This window comes from Struthio camelus, chromosome W, assembly GCF_040807025.1.
Source record: "Struthio camelus isolate bStrCam1 chromosome W, bStrCam1.hap1, whole genome shotgun sequence".
NCBI lineage: Eukaryota > Metazoa > Chordata > Aves > Struthioniformes > Struthionidae > Struthio > Struthio camelus.
The window spans coordinates 21,327,899-21,351,479 of NC_090981.1; the positions used below are offsets into that span (position 1 = coordinate 21,327,899).

The 23,581-nt window shown below is 39.1% G+C and overlaps 1 protein-coding gene across 7 annotated transcripts in view; it reads right to left on the minus strand.

The window, feature by feature from the left end:
* Window positions 1-23,581, minus strand: part of LOC104150252 (sorting nexin-24) — an 88,712-nt gene that overhangs the window by 40,733 nt on the left and 24,398 nt on the right. For 4 of the 7 annotated variants that reach the window (XM_068926090.1, XM_009684391.2, XM_068926089.1 and 1 more), the window contains one exon: window positions 2,992-3,075. In XM_068926090.1, coding sequence (XP_068782191.1) covers window positions 2,992-3,075 — 84 coding nt within the window. Of the gene's footprint in view, window positions 1-2,991; window positions 3,076-4,967; window positions 5,190-13,603; window positions 13,654-23,581 lie in introns of those variants that run through there. The other 3 variants (XR_011137553.1, XM_068926091.1, XM_009684387.2) reach the window with 3 other exon arrangements.

A 23,581-nucleotide genomic window follows, 5' to 3' on the forward strand; every position in this document is an offset into this window, starting at 1 on the left:
CATCTGAACGAAAATAACAAAAATTTTGTGCAGATTTGAAAACAGTACTGTAACGTGAAAGGTTCAGAGCCTGAAAAGTCTACCTTGCCAGGTCAGGATCAGGTCAAAATATAATGGCCTATGCAAATTATAAAACACAAACCAACAGCAGTGGATGTTTCTATCAAAGGAGCAACTTGTACTCCCAATGTATCACACCAGGCTTGAAAAGATTTTAAACCTTTTTCATTAGAGCCAGATTGCAGAGGAAGCAGGACTTAACTTCTTTACTCAACTGGAATGTCGGAAAAGCTGAACACAGAAAGGAGACAAATCAAGCTTTGTTTTTGGAAACTGCTTTGTTTTAAAAAAATATATCAAACCATTAATTGGTACTCTGATGAATGAATAATCTCTTATCTTATATGAGTAATGGAGTCCTTCCTGCATACAATGCCAGTGTAGTATGTTTTTCTCAGGCAAACGGAACTACCTCTCCTATAGCCTCCATTCCAGTTTTCTACCAAGTTTGTTCCCAACAAAGGCTTTACTTCTACTACTCACTGTAAGACATCTCCAGCACCTTGAACATGCTGTAAGGTTAAAGATACCTTTCCAACTGCCATGTACTCACAGCTCTCTACAGTGAAACCTGTACTGTAAATTAAAGGGAAAAAGAGGAACAGACAATAAAACGCTTTGTCGGGATGCTGAAAACACATCTGGTATATAGACACCAGTATAGATTGTGCCATACGATGTAAATAGTTTGCACAAAGTGAAATACAAGTTTAAAACATTCTTATTCAGTAAAAAGTGTTTGGATACATGTTACGTCACTGTAGAAAAGACAAATGTATTAATAGAGCTTTGAGATTTTCTGCTTCTTCTAACAGAAAACAAACAGAAAAAACAAGGGTGAAATTGCCTACCATATAACTATAGGAGGCTTTCTCCAGAATTTTTGAAACTCTGAAAGCAATAAGACCGCTTTGGAGCAGGAGCTGTTCAACTACTTTGTTTACTGAAAATTTTACTGCAACTGAAAATAAGACTTAAGCAAAGAAGCATATTGTGCCAAAACATGCTGGGTGCTTTGCATCTGTACAGAAAACAAATAAGCCGTTAGTCAAGCCTGCAGAGTATTTTAAACGGATAACAAGCAGATGAGGAGTGAGATGTAACCAATTGAACAGTGCTGCAAAGAACGTCCTGCTGGAACTCCCATGTTTCAGGTTTGTTCATTTTGCTACTATTTCTGAGGAGACAGAAAAGGGTCATCATTTATTGTTTTTCTTGTCGTTTTAAGGAGAAATCTTTAAAGAGAGAAGCTATTGCAGAGGAATGAAGGAGATTACTTGCAAGGAGATGAAGCTTAGAGCAAGACCGCAGTCGCTCACGACATCTGCGTAGAGCAGTGAGGCAAGTGTCTAAGTAAAGCATAAGACGAGAGATAGACAGGAACTAAATTGTGCAATCCCAGAAATAGGACAACAACTAGAAGACGCTGTATACTTCTGTAGGTGTGCTTTATTCATATACATTCTGATTCTCCTCTCTTAGCGTTTCCTAACTTATTTGCTCTGGTAATCTCTACTCACCTGCTTTACTTTCAACTATAGGACTGTTCTGATACATAAAGTAAAATACACAAGTAATGTGCTACCAGACTGTGTGGTGGGTAACTGGGTGGTGGTACCACTGATTCTGGCACTGTTGCTCATGAGGTTTTGTATTCAATATGAACACGTGGGGGAAATACCTGAGAGAGATCTGAATTAAAACAGCAAACAAGAAAACGCATATTTAAATGTGGCAACTTGTGATATTCACAATGGGGGCAAGGAGCAAGAAGTTTAGAAATATATGCACGTAACAACAACTATGCAGTAAAGCAAAACATGTCCTGGCTCTTTGAACTTTGAAGGCCAACAGGCAGTTGAGTCAATAGGAGTTAGCTTCTGCTGCCCCACGTTTGCATGTATCCACGTTCCCATACAAGCTGGCAACACCCATCTTCTCTGCCACCTGGATAAAGCTACCTCCCTGAATAAGACAATATCCTAGCTGACTCAAGGCCACCAGCAAACTTGCTGATGTGGGCGAGCTCTTGTGACACTGCAACGTAGGTGCTGTGTCCCCAGGCTCTTCCTTGTGTCCCTCTGTCTTTTGCAGAGGCAAGTTTTTCATAGCAGAGGCAAGCAGCACCAGCAAAAGCAGGCAAGTGTGCACACACACATTCCATGACCCAGGTCCTAGGCAAGGAGAACTGCCCAGATGCTCTTCATCCTGGCCCCATGTTCGGTAAGCTGCTGCTTTCTCAGAAGTCTCATTCACATTACTAGGCCCCTATAAGGCAGAATAGATGCAGAGCTTGCTCCACTGGTGTACAGCTATAAAAGCAGCATCCAGTGCAGCCTGGAGAGGAGAAATTAGACTTTCTATTTAACATTGACCAAAATAATTTAAAGAATAGTTTTAGTGGCTACTCAATTTTGAAAGCAATCAGGAGTTAGTTTCCTTATACGAGTCTGCAGATAAACTGAGCGGTTATTTTATATCATATCTTTGTATAAAGAGCAATGGAATGGGAAGGTCTACTTGGCCTTTTTCATTTCCAGTTTCCTGCTATACAAGCTAGCAACAGTTACGTTACCACCATAAGTTTTTTTTTAGAAATAACAAACTATTTACCTAATTAGATAAAAATCAAAACAATATTTACTTGCTATAGGAAAGTGGCCTTATTTCATGATTTTACAAGGAAAAAAACACCACAGCCAGAGCATTTTAGGAATACAGCGTGCAAACAATAAACAAAAAGAAAAGGACAGTAAGAAACCTCTGAGAAGTCCTCAACCCCTTCAAGGAAATACAGAAGAAAACGAGCTGTCCACTCTTTTGGGGAGACATAAATCACAAGACATATTTAAAGATAGGCAACAATTTCAAGTGAAGGGAAAGGTATCAACTGCAACAAAACAAAGATACTTCTACTAAAGAGATAATTACCTTTTTATGAAGAGCATGGAATTCACTATACCTCTTCTCAACAAAATGTTTTCTTCCATTCATTAGCACCTCTATTTTAAAGACCTATAAAATTGCAAATAATAAAAAGATTAACCTTATTTACTCAAACAATTCTGTTAACATGGCATTTTACCCCTTCAAATACAGTAGTCACTCCCAAAAAACCCATGATGACTCAAGAGGCACAGAAGCACAAGGAAAATTACTGCATACTATGGCTAAGTCCGACTAAAAAGTTTGTTCGGCAAACATACAAAACAGTGGTTAAGTTTGAACTGTACATTAAAATCTAACAATTAAAATATTCCCGTCAAAAATATTTAATACGAGTGGAAGTCGGAAAAGAAAAAATGGTCAGAACAAAAAGACAAGAGAAAAAAGAAATAAGGACTCATTCTTTTTGCCTCCTACAATCCCACATGCCAATAAATGCACACAGGTTCAGCAAGTCCCTGATAAACAAAGTGGTATGATTTGCACAGAAAAAGAGAAATAAACACAGACTTTGTATTGTTGGTTAACTTCTTCCTAACCTGCCTATCCATCTGTAGTCCAAGCCAAGCTTGTGCTACCATTTCCTTCCGGGGGGGGGGGGCGGGGGGGTGAGGGGAAAAAAACCCCCAAAACAAAACAAAACCCAGAATCACACACATGGCAAAGGCTTCTTTTCTTTGTATGATACATGTGACAGCTTTTGTTGCTGCTCTGGAAGGTTGAAAGGCCAAGAGAAGCAGCGCGCCGGATTCACTAATTAGTAGTCACTAACATGACATTTTCTTGATTCTCAGGTCACAGGGTCAGTTCTGAGGGCAAGTGATGAGAAATATTTTGAAGTACTCAAGAAAATATAGTCTACTAAAGGAAGGCAAGAGCAGCAGAAAAGCCATATTAAAAAAGGTGCCTGGTCCGTTCAAGAGTTCTTTGTTTTCTGGTTTGCTCAGAAAACACTGGAAATAATTATGTCCAGGACAACGAAAAACTACGCTCAGGACAGATGATTACATCAAGATCCAACTCTTAGGCCATATAAAAAGTCCTTTAAAATAAATTTGCAAACAGTGTTTATGCCTGAGTGCAGAAGAAAAGGGTTTCTGTCACAATAAGTCCAGCTAGCATTGATCAGAGCAAACATGCAGAAATCATTTGAATAAATGCTTTTGATTGTCCACTAGAATCTGCTTGTAAACATTGGTCAAAAACGCTATGGTTCTCACCGGCTAGCCAAACCATATTAGAAACAGACAGCGTTTTATTTAATCCAGACTGAAATGTGGCTACGTTTGTTCCAGTGTGGTATGGACGGGACCACAGTCATCTCGCACCAATGTTTACATTACGAAATCAGTTCGGATCTTTGTAATCTATCAAAATAACTTGTGCCACATTGTGCTGCTTCGAAAAGGACTATTTCTGTGTCCTAATCACTGGGAGCAGATGACCTTATTTGGGTGTATTGATTTTTTTTCCCCCCTTATCTATTTAGACAATTTTGGGAGAACAGCTATTGGCTATTAAACAATCTCTCTCCAGAAATCAGTTGCAGTTGCAAAAGTTCCAAGGCACCCTTAGGAATATTTTGTAATTTCACAGATGTACATAGAATCACATGCAAAGAAAAAAAAAAAAATCAATGTAAAGTTATGTTTTCAGTTGAGACTTAGCATTCTAATTATATGAGGGAAAAACACTATTTACAGCTTATATTCTACATACTGTATGAAAGAAGTATTTTTTCAAAACGTTCCACGAGGAACAAAACACTTTCAATCGCACAGGAAATACGTAGCATTGAAGGAGCCTCAAAGATAAAATGGTGGGAAGGCTGGATAACAGAATATGAACCTAGTTAGGTTAGCAGTGACCTAGAGTCATCCTTGTTACAGTTCTGTGATGGTTTTGAATTAACTTGATATTAAATCTCCAGCAATTACTAGCAACTCATACACTGCCATTACCTGCATCGGGTAAGGAGCTCGGCACCGCTGTGAGTTTAGCGCTTCTGGAGGGCACAGGGTTGGCCAAGCCACTTGGGGAAGTCTAAGAGGCTCCTGCCTCAGCCGTAGGGGCCCCCTTCTCAGGTAACTTTTTTGTGAATTACAGCTTGACTTATGTAGTCCTGTTTTGGTTTTAGTCATACACAAGCAACTTCAGAGACAGGTCTTTCCCTCTGCAGTCAGTCAGCCTGTCATTTTATAAAGGAGAAGGGTTGGAATATTGGACAACAGGAGATATAAATCTCTCTGACTTAGTTTTCAAAGCAGGTATCTATTTATTCTGCTTTTCAGCACTTGTTTATGAACTACACAAATGGTTTCGAGATACCAAAATACATATAGCATTTATTCAAACTCTCTTTACACAGTTTTTGGTAGCAAGGAGACAGGTCCGATACACTACAGAAGATATCTGCTGGTCGCTTTCACAGAAGACATGAGAACACCATCACAACTTTCCATACACACTGATGCCACCTGCATGGCACCCCCATATCTGTTAGCTTTATACCTTCGATTGGTTGTATCGATATACCGGCTCTGACGTTGCCTCCTACAGTCCAGAGCGCACAGATTACACTTCAGTAGCAACCTAACATTTTCAGAGGCAGACAAGGGATCTACCACACATGAAGTAAAGTTGAAAATTACTTTTTCCAAGCTTCTAATCTACTCACTGTGGCACCTGTATTTCTGAAATTTGAAGTAATTGTGAAAGATGTATTAACTGGACAATCTCTAAAAGTTTTCAATGAAAACATTTCCAGATATTCAACTGATATACAAGTAACTTATAAAGCAGAAACAGAGCTAAGCGAAACAGCATATATTGTGCTTGTGAGCTTCCTATTGTTAAATGGCTTCATTTAGACGGCATAAACTCGTAGTCTACCTCCTCACTGTTGACCACATTGCAGTTCACAAGAGCAACCTAAAGGCACAGAAGTGAGTTTCTATTTCATAGGAGGACACGGCTGTGCAGCAAAGGCAGAAAGATACCTTTGCATACAAGAGAAACGGGATCTCTTCACGGATTCAAAAGAGCTGTGGATAGATCTCACACAAATTTAACTGAGCAACTGCAGGCCCTGACAGAAAAACAATGCAAGGAAACTGGTGAAAGTGCCAAAATAAAGAAGGAAGAACTATGGAAAAAAATGTAACACTGCAAGGAAATTACTTTTCTTGTAAAAATGTTCGTGTTCTGCAAACAGATAAGTATGACTTTTTAGAAGTGACGGGTAGTTAAATGAAAAATGCAACAATTAATCACTGAATAAGACAAGTAAAATGCTTTTCCCATAGTCACTGAAATACCAGAAATTACACTTCACTGAAACATTTGCACTTCATCTTGACCAGGACAGAAAGTACCACCGATTTGAATACACCAATTGAAAAGCTCTCTTCACAAGCATCCGAAGACTACACATGACTCACCTTTCTTGGTTACTAAAATAACACTTTAAAATGATGTTTGCACAGATGCTTTTAATCATCATTAATTAAAAGCATTCTTCCACAGTTTAACCCACATAAATGCTGTATGGGATAAAAATCTTTGCATCGGAAATCAGCTGGAATAACGCTGATCTTTTTCCTACCAAAACTGCCGAACTTTCACTCCCAACTCAATTGTGAAAACCAAAGACAACTCTTTAAGCAGAATTCCTAAGGTGTTTTTTAAATGAGATATTTCAAAACTTTCAGGTCCAACTATCAAACATTAAAATACACATATATATATATATATACACACACATACACATATAAATAAAAGAAACCCTATTTTTGCTTTTCTTCCCCTCCATTTTGTTCCAATGAAACTGAACACATGCTCTCACTGGAAATCAATGTCTTCATATCTTATTAGTAGTGAACGTGCCTAATTTTGCAAATATCCTGTACTTACTGATTTTTGACTGTTATCCAACCTCTAAGTGAATTGCCCTTTTTCCACTGTTTTCAAGGGGAATAACCTCTGGTCTTGCATTTCTCTTTTTTGCTGCAGAAACTGCAGCACCTGACTGGTACTACGTAACGACTGAAACATATTAAATACAAACGAATAATTGGTATGCATCATTGTGAAGTTCCAGACAGAAAGCATTAGTGGAAGAAAATAGGAACAAATAAAACAACAACCATTCATGCTTTCCTATATGCCTACAGATATTCTAAATACATGTAAAGAACTGTGTAGAATCACATTCATATCACTTTCCTTCAGGTCCTACAAATGTCAAATGCTTAGACTTAATGCAAATGGACATCTTATATCTGATAATTTGAAGCACAAATATGCAGTTATAATAATTTTGTCAGTTTAATGAAAAACAGAAAAGAATGACCAACGTGGCCAGGAGCAAGGAAGGAGACTAAGTAGAAAAGGGATTTACTTTTCATCCTTATTTTCTATTACATGGGAAATACACAGATGATACTTTTACGTTCACTCATGGAAATTCCATTAACTACACAGCTTACAATTATGGTAAGTTAATACTATCAGATTGTGTATATTTATATATGGGAAATTAATTGCAAAGTATATAAACTTCTGAAAACTTACAGTTGAGAGAAGGATTTGTAGCAGTCTTGTTTAGAATGAGGAGATACAAAAACCAGAAGCAGAAAAAGAGAAGTTTACAAAAAACAGATACATTTGTCTAACATTCACCAGGAAAGAAAAAGCCACAGAATTCTTTTATCGTGCCTTTCTCTCTTAAGACTAAGCTTACCAGTTCCATTTAATCTCTTACTTACAGAAATAAATACATCCCTTTAGATGCTTCAGCGTAGTCGACAGACTTTTGACTGAGGAATAGCTAATGCATTAAGCGTCAAGAAACTCAACCTTAAGCCTCTGTCATAGCCATATCAAAGGAATTCCAGAACAAATGAAATGACAGCTCCGGTCCATGAAACACTAATAGGATTTCCACACGTTTAGTGTTTCATTACCGTTCAGACAACGGCACATTTTCTGTCTCAGTTGTGCTATGACTAGAACAAGACCACAGCATATGGTAAAGATCAAAAGGTGACTTTAAACCTGTTTTCATCCTACTGATTCAGGGGAAAAGGAGGGCTCTCAGAATTAGGAGGAGTACCTGAATGCCTGTTCTACCACACAGCTGCAAGTAGGTTCAGCAACAACTTGGTACCTCAGGGGTTTACATATGTCATGGCAATGCTCCATACTTCAGAAGGCCCTGCAGAGTAGCAGCTACGATGAGGGCAGCACTCAGAGCCAACTCAAACTTCACAGCAGCCTTGATAAAACTGAATCTTGCGATCCCCGAAATGAAAACAAATTAACTTATTCTGACTTCATCCTTGGGAGGGAGGGCAGCAAAATTCAATTCTAGGGTGGGAACAGAGCCATCCTAGGGCAGAGCCAGACTGGGGTGGGACATCAGCGTTTCCCTAAGAAAGAAGGGCTCCAAAGACACTCAGATCCATTGCGTTTCTGAATACTCTGTCTTACCTTAAGTCAGCCCAAAAGTTGAGCTGGATTTACACAGTGCCCCTCTCCCCTACCCAAAAACACTCTAATAATTTCGGTTATCTGAAACTGGATCATTTCATTTTGTCCCCATTACCACCTACTTCATTAAGTTATATCAGAAGAAAACAGTACCTAGTTTTATTAACTACGGAAATCAAGACTTGACATTATGCAGTTATGACATCGCTTTGTCCAGAGTCCACGAAAGAGGAAGGTCACCACAGGAAAATATGTCATTAATTCAAGGATTTCAAGTGTATATTCCAAATAGTTCCAGACTATATGAAGCAGTTAATTGACACCACTTGGCCTGGAAAAACAGCCTTACTAATCTTTACAGTACAGTAAAAAAAATTTTCTACCATTACTCTTAAATCCACTGAGAGGACAACTATGTTGTTTCATTGAATTGCTCTGCTAAATCTCATGTTATTACAATCAACCCTGGACCTTCAAAAGAAAAAAAATTCTGCACTTAAGAACATTCACAAGCACCTGTTGTTCTTGCCAACACTGCTCTGCCTTCAAGTTTCCCCTAACTTTATTTAGCTTTCAGTTGTTTATTTACTGAAAAATCTACCTCTTCATAACACCCACTGGATTACTATATCCTACCTAAACCAGACTGTAGCGTCTTCACAGCAAGTACCTTCTCACATGTAGTTTGTCTTCCCCGACAATACCACAAAACAACTACGGATATTCCCTATCCCGTGTTCTCTTGCATTATCATCCTTCTCCATCCATAAAACGGACTGGTATTGGCAGGAATTACGTACAAAAGACATGTACAGGACTCTGGGGTATTCCTTCTGGAGATGGCCTTTGAGACACGTATGTCGTATTCCTTAGGGATCAGAGAAACAGATAGTAAAACCATTTGCATTGGGAACCCAGTGAGACAGTAATTCCTACAAAATAGGAAGCTCTAGGGAGGCTTTCTATGGAACTGTCACTGTTGCTGAAAGAGAGAGTAGCTGACATGTAAGTGTAAATACTCTTCTGATTTTTTCAACTCACTTTAAACCAATCTCTTCCAAACACATGGTTCATAAATTCCCATAGGAACTTCTCTGTCATTTCCTGAAAAATAACTATCTTGGCTTTATAAGCTAAAAAACCTCTCCCTTGCCAGTGGAGCACTGACTTTGGAAATCTAATTTGTAACACAACCAAGAAGCTACAAGATATGACTTGCTTTTGATACTTTTTCTTCATTAGTTCTGCGGAGCACAACCGTTGCACAGATTTCGTCCTTTTAAAAATTGGTTGTCACTGTGGTCACCTACTCAATTAACATCCTTGCAACCACATTTAAAGACGCTGATCATTTACTGAAAAACGCTCCTAACACATGTTAATGCCCACACTTATGCAGAAAAAATTAGCTTGCCCTGCTCTATTTATTGTGCACTGAAACATCTCAATGTCTCTTGAGATTAATTTTCTAATGGAAATAATTCACTAGGATAAAAATTAAATACTGTAAAAAAATCTCGTGACAAAAATATATGAAACTGATGAATTCAAAGTTTGATAAATGTAAACAGTCTTCTATGTTGTCACAAAATCCTTTGCTGTTTAATCTGGACAGTCTATAAAGAATCCTCTCACTTTAGAAAGCAAGACATAACTCCTGACTAAAATGAAAGCACCCCATACAGCACTCAGCTAGCCGCAAGAAACTCCGTTTTGCAGGAAACAAGACACAAGACCCATTTTTCCTAGAAGTTTAAAGTCTGCATTATTTTGTTTCTATTTGTAATTGCTTGCTGGAAAACTTCCAGGTGCTGTAAGAGCCTTCAAAGCATGGATAATGAAGGTTTACAAACAAAAACGTCAAACGGTGTCAGAGAACACATTAACAAAATATGCAATGTAGCAGCACATAAGCCTTAATAATTTGGTCCTCTCCAGCTTCTACCACCTGCTTCTTCAGTTACCAAAAACTCTCTGGCATGGCTGGGCTGATGTGTAGCATCCTTTGTGCCAACAGAGAATACTGATCGGTCTCTTCAAATATCCCTTTCAGAAGCTTATAACTTTTGGTGAATGCTTAATGAGCCAGCTAATACCACGTCCAGACACTTACTTGCGTGCACAGCAGGGCTGAGTGTCACATGCAAGCAGAGTTGTAGACGTGATGAAGATACTACATCCTATTCCTCAAGGCTTTGACATAAGACATTAACGCTGGAATTAAGCCTGCCTTTGGCACAGACACCTATTTCTTGGAACATCTGAACAGCTGTCAAAGACTACACTTAGTGAAACGTCTTCCATCTAACCCAAGATCTTTACTCATCAGTCAGAAATCAATTCAAATAGCCCAAAGCAGGGTGATAAGCGTTACACTTCGAAGGAGTTGACTTTGGAGTGTCTCATACTCCGTTATATGTCTGCCATTATATGTGATTTTAGTCCTCTCCTCTGCTAGGACTAACTGAACACACAGGAACATGAAACACGACAGTATTTAGTCAAAATACAGTGTACACAAACTATTAAAAATCAGCTCCACATTCTTCACAGTGAGTGAAATACGAGGGCAAAGAAAGATTATATATCCAGTCCCTGCGTCTTTCCTTCTTAGGGCCTCTGTGTAATCCATCTCAGAAGCATTTTTCTCTCTATTCCTCTTTACCTGCCAACATAAATAGTTCATCCAAGTCATTTTTCAAAAGCAGTAGTCAAAGTAGTCAAAAAAGGTTGCTTTTCCAAATGCCTGTGCAGCTTAGCAAAGAGTATCCATGTATTACATTTAAATATTGGGATTAGCCTGTCTTCAGTCCCGAAACGGAGGATGCCAGTGCTATTTTGTCCATAACGAAGATGAGTAACTCGACAGGACGTACAGAACATTTTCAGGCACCTCTTTTCAAGAGGTTAACTCATCCAGACTTTCACTAAATTAACATTGGTCTGTCCTCCGAAATAGAAAACTAATCATCTCTGCTATTGCATGCTGCTGCATCATTCTTGCAAATAACTGAGCTCTAGTTCAAACATCAGCATCCATCCATTTCTGAGAAGAGTCATTAGATCAGTTTACCAAAGAACGCCATCCCACTCAAAGACTTCCTTTGCCAGGTTAATTTCTTTTGAACAAGAATTCAAAGAGGGATGAAGAAACAAGCTCCAAAAGCTATAAGATAGTTTCATTTCTTACTGGAAATACGCCTGCTGCTACTGAGAGCAGACTTGAAATAGGTTACCAGGATGTGTCCATTGACACATCCAACTTCAAAAAACAAGCAGGCTCTTTATGCAGATGGAAATTGGAGAGAACGGAAACAATAAACTCAAAACATAGACAGCACTGATGATACCATTGCCAAGGCTGAACTACAGAAGCAGCTACGAGGTCACAAACAAACCAACCACAAACAAATTATAAACAGAGCCAAAATCAAAACTGAAGTTTTTACACTTTGGAATTTATGCGCCGTGACTAATAGACTGTTTCTGGCGTACTTGGCATGACAGCACAACAAACATAGATAGTCCTCAGCTGGAGGTAACCTAGCTGGGGCATTGGCAGCAGCGCAGCGCTGAGGCCAGCACCATCTGTGCAACTTGTGGCACGAGTTTGGAGGGATTCAGGCTCAGGTACGAATCCTGACTTTAGCACACTTGAAGAATATAAGCAAGAGAGAAATATTTTCTGATTCACTCTCCTTAGGGTTACAGTGTAAAACATAGTAAGTAGCTGCATTAAAGGCACTTCAGTCAGGAATGCATTGGCGGAAGAGTTAAGGTGGTGCAGAATTTGATTCAGTCACCTTTGTCTGAAAAGAGGGAGCAGCTGAACTGCTAACAGACCACACGCAGAGCAAGTCTGTCAACATATTGTACAAGTTCAAAAGCAGTAGAAATACTAATACAAATCAATATCCAGGATAAGGTATAGAATTCAAGTATCCTATTAGCAATTTTGCAATACAAGATTGAATAACCTATCAGAGAATACTGGTCATACAATTAAATATTTATAATTTCAAAGACAATTAAAATTGATTCATCGAAAATTATGTTAATTTCTAACTGCTCTCTCAATCACTTGAGGTTAGGAAGGCAAATATTGAGTAATTACATGCCTGTATGTATATTCAGCCAGGTTAAGCATTATATAGCCAACACATTTCTGAAAGACTAAGTTATTAATTGAATCTGATGCTGGAATCATGCAAATAAAAGTGTGTGCACTGCAAACAAAGGGACAGACACACAAAACAGTGTTAAACATTTCATTAACTAACTGCTGCTTAAACGGAAGATAATACAATGCACCAATCTCTTCAAATGCTAACTAGCGTGTCAGAGTCAAAAAGTATCATTCCAAGATCTAAAATCTATGACTGCCTGCCTTTTCCTCAAAGGAGGAAAAAACTGAAGACAGTCATGTAAGAACTATAGGAAAAAAATTGTCTTAGGTACTTCAATAATAAAAACTAACCAGATTCCTAAACACAGTGCACTATAAGAAAATAACATTCATATTCTCATTTTTAGGAGCCAGAATTTGAGAGTTTGAGTTCATCTATTATGTCCTAGTTTTAGGGTGTAAAATAAATCTTTATTTTGCTCTAGTGGAAAATTTTGAATGTTCATCACCTGCAGATATCAAGTTACCTGTCTAAATAGGAAAATACAGACTTAAAAACCTAAATTCTGGCACACAAATTCAAACATACTGTCAAGAAAAAAGTACAGATAACATTAAGCATCATTTCCTCCCTGATCATCATGCTTCAAATTTGTTTTGCCTTATTGTGAACTTCATGAAAATTTTACTCCCCTATGCAAACCTTCCCTGAGTCTTGGTATTTTTCTGGTTCTCACCTTTTGTGAAGAATATAAAAAATCTGTAGTTTCTATCCACATAAAACACTGCCATAAATAACTTCTTCAAATATTTTTTGTTACAAATGCTCTATTATTATGCGCCTCGAGTGTCCCTCTGCAGAAGGAATGTAAACTTTGCTTAGTTTACTTTAACTTCTTTGCTGCAGTGAAAGTTGATTCTTCTACATGTTTACAGAAAGTGCCTCTTCCATACTTAGAGGGCAGAGAAAATACAACTTACTTTATCCTATACGTTGGTGAGGTGCCACTTTATCTCCAGCTGTCTCAGGAAGCAACTACTCATCACTCCATGCAGTCCCTCTCCCTCCTTGCCTCTTCTTTCACCCACAGATGTTTTTCATGGGTAAGAAATGTGAAAGGGTAAAGAAGCAACACTTACCTATTAGCAAATGACTCTTGCCTTCCTGTTTCACTGCAGTTCACACACACTCTTGCTATTTTTAATTCATATTTCAATAACATTTGAAGAGGAACTGAGATAGAGTTAATTTAATAAACTACATTATGGGAGTTACTGGCAGCGATACGAGTAATTAGACTAATCTAATATTTTCCAGGACTCTGTTCTCAGTTACTTAGAGTTTTGCCAACCTTTAATTTTTGGACTTAGATTTTCCATCCCAGGTATGTGATTCAGGCAGAAAATATTTTTAGAAAGTTTCAGCTAAGACTGTTCAAGCACATATTTAAAGAAAAATACATTTTATTTCACTCATTAAAAAAAAAAAAACACCACCCACCACACACATTTTCACAGAAAGTTCTCCAAGATGTGAACAAGGAGACCAGGAAGACAGCTGGGAAGCAATTCTGGCCAACCTATAAACTTCTGAAAGAAAGCCTAATACTTACAAACCTTCACAGAGTACGTGTGAAAAGCACAATCACAGAATGGTTGAGGTTGGAAGGGACCTCTGGAGATCATCTAGTCCAACCTCCCTGCTCAAGCAGGGTCACCTAGAGCATATTGCCCAGGATCACGTCCAGACGGCTTTTAAATATCTCCAGCGAAGGAGACTCCACCACCTCTCTGGGCAACCTGTTCCAATGCTCTGTCACCCTCACAGTGAAGAAGTTTTTTCTCAGGTTCAGATGGACCTTCCTGTGGTTCAGTTTCTGCCTGTTGCCTCTTGTCCTGTCACTGGGCACCACGGAGAAGAGACTGGCCTCATCCTCTCGACACTCCCCCTTCAGATACTTGTACACGTTGATGAGATCCCCTCTCAATCTTCTCTTCTCCAGGCTGAACAGTCCCAGCTCCCTCAGCCTTTCTTCAGAGGAGAGATGCTCCAGTCCCCTCATCATCTTGGTAGCCCTCCGCTGCACTCTTTCCAGGAGTGCCATGTCTCTCTTGTCCTGGGGAGCCCAGAACTGGACACAGTACTCCAGGGGTGGCTTCTCCAGGGCTGAGGAGAGGGGCAGGATCACCTCCCTCGACCTGCTGGCAACACTCTGCCTAATGCACCCCAGGAGACCATTGGCCTTCTTGGCCACAAGGGCACACTGCTGGCTCATGCTTGACTTGTTGTCCACCAGCACTCCCAGGTCCTTCTCGGCAGAGCTGCTTTCCAGCAGGTCAACCCCCAGCCTGTGCTGGTGCATGGGGTTATTCCTCCCTAGGTGCAGGATCTTGCACTTGCCTTTGTGGAACTTCATGAGGTTCCTCTCTGCCCAGCTCTCCAGCCTGTCCAGGTCCCTCTGAATGGCAGCACAGTCTTCTGGTGTGTCAGCCACTCCCCGCAGTTTAGTATCATCAGCAAACTTGCTGAGAGTGCACTCTGTGCCTTCATCCAGGTCACTGATGAATCCATTGACAAGCAGGTTCTCCCACGACAACTGCATTGCCAGTGTTCTCTTGCTTTGCAATGCCTACATGCTGACTGAACTCAGTTTACGGCATCTCCACAAAGTTACCACAAATTTCAGACCTACAGAAACAGCAGCAGCTATTTTTTTGCGGTTACTCCATACCAGGAATCATTATGATATTAGGTAGCAGAAGAGTTGGGGATAGTCTTACGTTTTTAAGAGAGAGATTCAGGACAGGAATCTAGGTTTTGGCATGTGGGAACAATACCTGAAAAGACCACACTGCATTAAATGAAGCAGTGAATAACAGGAATAAGGGCTCTTAATTTAAGCATTCCCTCTCCTGTAACCTGGAAGGGAACGTATGATTTTTCTCATAAATCAGAAACTTAAATGGCTGCATTTCCTTGTTGTGGAAGCCCTCTCTCTCCCTCTGCTATTGGAAAAGCAGCTAGATGTTAAAAATTCAGGTGCCTCCTATTCTAGAGCTCTGTACTGGGGATCTGAAGGCTCCACATCCACTGGTTGTATATCTGGTATCAGTACCTATCCAAAAGATGCAATCCCTTTCCTTCACTCCCAGGGCCCTTCTCCAGGGTAGAAAGAAGAAAGATAAGAATGGGGAAACCCTTAAGAAACAACTGTCGTGAACGCAAGTACTCAAACACCAGAAGTGTCAGTTAAGTTTTTCACACGACCACAACCCGGTGTCCTTGCCCATACACATTTGCAATGGTCAGACACGCACTGCCCTTCGCCGCAGAGCACCTGCTTTGCTCAGTGTACACGACTGAGTCCCATGGGAACAAAGGGGCCTCAGAGCAAAGGACTTACTGCTTCCAGCCCTTCTTGCCACCTTCTCTAGGAATTAATGCATGAGAAAAGGCAGGAAAACTATCAATACAGAAAGAAAGTTTTCATGATTAAGGCAAATGGTAACACCATGGGCACTTTGGAAATTTTAGACCTAAAATCCAAGTAGTTCCAACAATGCTGAACAACTTAAATCAGACTTCTCCCTCGGAAAACCTACTTTCAGCATCCCAACTTAGGCATGACTCAGAGGCCCAAGGTCAAAAGCCCAAACTCCTTACAGAATTAATGGGCTGAAAGCACAAACATATGATGTGCATACACCTACACAGACTGCACATTCTCCTATGCATGCTATTTTATAGGTGCCTATTTTAGCCCATGAGAAACTAACTTGAGTACTTTCTGATCTCTTCCCAATTTTGTCATTTCCACAGTACCCTAACATGGAAGGCCCTTTAATAAGAATTGCATGTAAAATCTGGGGGTGGGAGGGGGGAAATCTATAGAAGTGCGCACACAAGCCCAAAGATTCTCTAAAATCATCTCCTCCACACACCATGCCAGTGCTGAACGCTAGAGGATTTAATATCAGAAGCTGCATCGCTACGTTGTTCTATGTGTAAATTTGGTACTGCTCAACTCCTCCCAGGGTATTTTAAAGAGGGAGAGGACATAGAAGAGCTTTTCCACAAAACGTTGTATTGACTTTTCTACCTGGGGAAGGAGACTGTCAGTGAGAAACATCTCTTTCTCTCCTCTACCTCATGAACGAAAAAGTCCCCAAAAGATGACACTGACCTGAAAAACCATGAGCCAGTGCAGGATTTTGCTTGAGCCAGTGCTTTTGGGATATGTTGACACTACATAAACGGAAAAACAAATCAAAAAATAGTACCCATACTTAAGACATTCTTGACATATTTACAAGGAAAAATGCCATTTTCCTCAAAACTTCTTAACACTTGCTAGCAAATACTAAATGAATCCAATAGAGCATTTTTAACTGGAACAAACTCTTCACATTATCCTTTAAACCCACAGAAAATAATGTGACCCAGTTCATTAAAATGTATAGGTAAAAAACTACTACAGAGTTAAAAGGGTGGTATTTTCTTATTTCTACATTACAGATTAGTTTTCAGAGATGTATGCTTTAAAAAAAAAAAATTGACCATTAATACTACATAACATTGTAACACCTTGTAAAAGTGAACATAAGGTTTCCGACAGTAAAGACTGATACTATTTGTAACGGTCTTAAAGGAAGGTATGATGTATTATCGTAGTATAAAATGACAAGATAATAGTTATAAAATGCTTTCAGAAAATCCTAGGACTTGAAAGGCTTTGGACAGCTGTTGCTTTATGTAACCATTACCCAGTATGTTTGGTTTCAAGAAAATCTTCCCCTGAAATATGTCACCACATCAGTCTGCAAAATAAATAGCTTGTAAAATTCTACCTACCACGAATAGAGAGAATTGCCACAAACTGTGTGCTTTAATTTCTAGACCACACATTTCTAGCCAGGATAATACTAAAAAAAAAAAACTGTTAGTGCCTCTAATGAGAGGGATGATCTCAGTTAAAAATAGACAAAGGTATTTTTATTCCACAGAAAATAAGGACAAAAACAAATAGTTTTTTTAAACTTCATAAAACAGCAAAGTTTCTTCCTTTGCACTGACTCCCCTGTAAACATACACGTTTTCTATCAAATCTCATTCTGCCCAATTACTTATAAGAACTGATGGAAAATTATTGCATGCAAATCGCATTCAGTTTTTCTAGAAAAACATGACCATCACAAGATCTAACACCAAATACGGCTTATTTAATAGCCTCATCAGAAACAAAAACACTGGAACAGGGGCCCAGGGAGGCTGTGGAGAAAGTCAAACCTTGGCAGGACAAGACCACGAGCAACCTGCTCTAGCCGGTCCTGCATTGAGCAGGGGACAAGACCAGGCGATCTCCAGGGGTCCCTGCCAACCTAAAGTACTAATTCTACGAAAGGTCTTTCCACATCAGGAGGTAAAGTGAGGAGACAATTTTTTTTCCCTTTTCTATGCTTATTTTAAGACAGTTAGGGGATCCAGTTATATACTCACAATTTATTTTCTTACCCACATAAATATTTGAAAGAGAGCTTCTCAAAATATTTGTCACAAATTTGTACATGCTCAGAGCGTGCAGTTCAGCTGCTTCCTACATCTCTGTGTTATCAAAGTAGGCCTCAGCACTTCAGCTGTTGAAAGTTACCATGAAAAGTTGATTTTTTTTCCAACTTATCCACTCACATTCTGAGCCTATTGTATTTGCGAAAATCCTGTTGCAATATTTTGAAGGAAGATGGTGGAATGCAGAGGTTTTATCTTCCCATTAACTTCACGTTATTTCTCTTAAGAGTCCTTCATCCTTCCCACCATGCAAAGGAGAAAATGTCAGGTCCAACAGACACTTGATAATTTGTTCACAATCGACAAAAATCTTTCTTAAGTTACAAATAACAGTGCCTTGCTCAAATAATAACTCAAGACATTAGCTGGCAGCCAGGTGAGAATCCCAAGCATGTCTCACCTTAGGAGCTCTTTTGTGTCCCTCTAACTCCAGCATTGTTTTCTTATACATTCCTTACTTCCACTCCAAATGAGGCTAATATTAGCATGCTGTTTCAATGGCTTGTATATACAAGAGTGAAATTTCCCAGATTGGTGGTGATCTAATAATTACGTCTTCCTCATTGCTATCGCCTAACAGTTTAACACACTGCCTTAACAAAGGTTCAGATGCTAACTAGCAACAATTGGTTTTCTCAGCCCACCATAAAAGTTGCCGGGTTAATGAAGAAGCTTACTGGATTACAAACATACAGACGACATACTGATTAATATAGGTAAATAATACGACGAATGTTATTAAACTCTGTGCTGTGTGATTAGGATTTAAAGCAAAGTTTTCAGTAAAAGAAGATCCATGCCCCTCCATTTTCAGATGCATTCAAAGGCATCAGCCTTTGTTCTATGAAACATGCTGAAAAGTGAAAATTCAGCAGCAGTTTAAGGTAAATTTAATTTAATATCCAATAAATGAACTGTACACACATAAGCAAAATATTATTATTCCGTGTTTATCTGAAATTGATCCAAGGTGTCATAAATCACAGCATCTATGTTTTACTGATGACGCATTGATGCAAATCAGACAAAGACTCAGGTAAGAAGCGTTGAGCCCAATTCTGGAAAAAAAAAAAACCCACAGAAAGCAGCAGAAGAAATCATTACGCTGTTAAAGCAAACTATTGTTAAATGTACATGAGATAAATAGGACTGTACTGCTGGGTAAAAATGAAGGTCTGTAAAAACGCCGAAAGTGTTAATATAACCTTCCTCAGGAGCAGCGTCTATTAAAAGGATAAGTGAAGTAAGGCCCAACTTGAAAACACTATAGAAAGATGCAAAGATACCTGCATGATATTTATCAGCACAGTTCAGATCCTACATGAAAACAGGAAGCATATGGAGACAGAACAGAAAATAAACTTGTTTCTAAAATAAAAATCTTACAAGCACAAGCTTTTAAATCCAACCAATACTACATAAGATTCGGGATGATCGACTTATACTGTAAGATCTATTCACATTTTAAGGAGTTTTGTTTCTTTCAAAGTACCACAGCCGGTACAAGCATTCATTTATTAATGAACACATTATCTAAAAAAAGAGCCTGCTTGAAATGAGAGGCATTTAAAATAGTTAACATATCAGGAATAGAAGTCTGGAAATAGTTTTGATGTTTTTGCTTGTTCTTAAAAAGGGAATCGACATGCCTCGAATTTTTTGTCGAAAAGTCTCAGTAACGACTGAACGATGATCAAATACCTTCTTTCTTCTACCCACTTCATGCAGAGTGGCTCATAGTGCTGTCATAACAACCTTGACAAACATTCTTCTGAAAGATTGTGGTTCAGGCTAAAATAAGAACTGCAAATGTTTCCTCTCTCCTCTCCCTCCCATCTCAAGGTATTTTGATTAGTCCAAAGTTGTACTTTCCAGATTTTTTGTTAATGCTAAGAAAAAAAAAAAAAAGTAGTCCTCTGACCAAAAAAACCTCAAATGACTTGCTTCCAAATCAGATTTGTACTGTCCCCTCTCAAGACACCTATTTACATGAAATCTCTTATAGTTTCTCTGCTTCTATAAAATGCAGATGCCACTGCACATCAGGCCTGTGTTTGCCTCTCTGCACAGACAGTCCAAAACAGTTTTCCTGATCTGTTTCAACTTGAAATGTTGTCAATATATGGATTGTCTTGCTTTCTAATTCAGTGAAAAATCTAGTTTTCCATTAGTCTCTGCCTTTCTAATTTTCGATACAGCTTTACTAAATGTAATTATTAAAGGCAGATTCAAGAAAGCAATTACTGAGCTACTGGTTTGTATCTCTGAAGTCTTAATAAGGAAAAAGAAGTTGAAGTGACAGAAACACTGCAAAATCTGTAAATAAAAAAAAAATCTGACTGTGCCTTTATTTTAATACATAAGAAACGCAGAGAGACTACACAACAGAATAGTATGGAAAATTGTTTTGACCAGTATGTTTGGGTTGACGACACAACTCCCTGTCATCCCGAATGAGTTTTAATCTTTACGTCACTGAGCAGTCTATTTAGGATGCACGGGTATTTCAGGACTGCAGAAATAGATCTAAAAAGACTTTTTAAAACATAACATTGCACCAAGAGTGGTATTACGAGCAATGGGAAAATGGCATTTTACCCTCTTCATTTGGGGATTTTCAAGGTATTCTGGAGGTCGGAGTACTTCGAGGGGTTATAATGGACTATGAGATATCTTATCTCACTTGCCAGTACTAGCAACCAAATACTGGAAATGAAATAAAGGTGATTTCGTAAGAAAATTTAATAGGAAGAAAATACACAGTAGACTGGCTTAAACCTAAAAAGTATCCAAAAGCACAGAAAAGCACTAGAAGTTGCAGCAGAGCCCTTCTGCTAGCTTCTAGAGAATTCCAGTAATCATCCTCGCTTGGTACTTGCATGGAGACACATCAGACAGAGCAGCTGGAACGTTATCCTTCTACGTAATGATTTTTCCCCGCCATGAAGTCAATCATCTCCCTTTCTCCCCCTCAAAAAGCGGTAAAAAACCTGGCCAAAATGAGGTCAATAGCAAAAGTCCCATTTACCAGCTGTAGGAAGACCTGGAGACTACTCTGCGTTTGTGTGACAAGCATCCTATGAACACTGTTTAAATCATTTTGGTCATTTTACTTATCAGAAAGATAAGAGACTTATCACCATCTCTCATTTGCAAGGGAACAATACTGCCTCTAAGTCACTTGATGAGCAGGCTAGAAACCAGCTCAAAATCATTTTCTAATTCAAAATAACAATCAGCCTGCACAGAGGCTTTCCAGTAACATCCTCTCCTTCAGGAAATGTCCACGTACATCACATGGAGCAAATTAAGTCAAGGAGTAGGCTAGCAGAGGGGCAATTTTTGAAAGTGCTGTAGGAAGACCCACACAGCCGTAGAGATGATGGGAGACCTCGGAGCTTGAACACTCAGGGGGACTTTGACGCCTGGTCTGCAATGAGGCCTTTCGGCTGAGACATGCTCGTACGCGCCGTGATGGCAATGCAGCAAAGGACTGGTGAAGGTCAAACCTCAGTGATATGAGCAGCAGCCACACAGCAGTCACTCAAAGCCTGTGACAGCAAAGCACGGCACTGAACTCCGAGGGCCCCTGAGCTCTTCCTCTTACCATTATATGAAAATCTGATTTGTTTGAAGAACATCAAAGGGTGACAAATTTATTAAGGTAGTGAAGCCTCAACCACATATGCTAGATAGGTAGCTTTGTTATACACACACACACGACCTCACAAGGACAAAGTCCTTGTCTTGTAAAGCATTTTTGCCAGCGGCTGTGAGAGCAGAGGTGGAGGGCAACCAAGTGACCTGAGGCAGCAGAGCAGATCGCTGTTAGGAGGAGGTTAGAGTACAGGTGTCTCTGTTATACGTAAGCAGGTATTACTTTAGATTGTTAAAACTAAGGACTTTTTAAAAATAGATTTTATTTTACTAATGTATTCACTTTCTCTTCTGAATCACAGCTTCCATATTTTCCTTCTTATGTGCTAGCAAATACAGTAAAGATCAGCTGCGTATGTTGCATAAGAAAGATTAATCAACCCTAAGACAAAAAGCCAAGTACCATCCTCTTATTAGGACAGCTTAAATGCTTATCTAGCTCCAACCATCCATCACAGAAACTTCCTCTCCTCACAAAAAAAACTTAGTCCAGGACTTGTATGGTAAATGAACTTGTGCTAAAATTGCAGAAAGAGTCTGCTCCACAGTGCGATACCCACAATCCAGCAACTATAAAACCAAATATTGAATAGTGCTGAGCGCTCTCTTCTTGTATAACGCCAACAGCAGCCGATATATTGTCTGAGTTATCAAGTATAGCCAACTAATTCAAATGAAAATAAAACTGTACATTTCAGCTAACATTCACCATTGTGCAAAATAACTATCATCATCTAATACTCCCCTACCTTGTCAGTTTTTAAAGCTGTTGTAAATCACTTCACAATTAAATATCACTGTGTTTTGATCCAGTGACTAAATATGGAAAAAGTGAATTCTTTGATGCTTTGAAAGAGTATGCTAGCACAGCTAGAAATTAATCCCATTGTATAACGCTCAGGAGAACATTTTCAATATTTACTTAATTTTCCTTTTTTTCAATAGATCCCAGTAGACTGCAGGTAGAACCCAGAAGTTAATCTCAAAAGAGAAGAATGAGACAAGACCTAACTCGTGCGTGGCCCATTTCAAACACGGTAACCAGTGTCCTCCTATAACACAAAAAGCCTTTTTGAATGATGCATGACTCGTGTACAAGCATTTTGTTGCATGCTTACAGAAAATGAAGAGTCTTGTCTGCAGCAATATCAAATCATTTATACAGAGCAGACATCAGCTATCATTTCTGTCTATTCCAGCAGTTCCCCCCTCCCACACTTCTCTCTTCAGTCTAGGTGAGCTGTCAAGTTTCTCGTTTCTGATGCGTATTTACATCATTCAATGACATCTGACAGTAGTGAAAGGCCACAGAAAACTGCTTATTGATCACAGCAAAACTAGTTGACGGAACAGATGAGGTTGTATCACAGAAATGTAGCCACACTCAGGTGATGACATTTTGCTCCCCAGTATACAAGGGCTTAATGGAATACAACTTCATTATATCATGCCACTAGTGCTTAAAGAATCGCACAGTTCTCATGAGCGTTTTGTCTATGCGGTGATGAGGACAATCTATTTGTACTGGTACCAATGTATTACTAACCCGAACTGCCCATGAACACTTGCAAGCTACCAGCCAATGTGTCCTGATGAATATACTAAGAGACACTGAAGACTCAATCTTGCCAAAATCTAATTGAGCTGACCTTTTAAAAAAAGATGGAATTACCATTTAGGGAGTCACATCTACTCAAGATTTAGTTTTGCAGAATTCTGTGCTGCTTAGTAAAGAC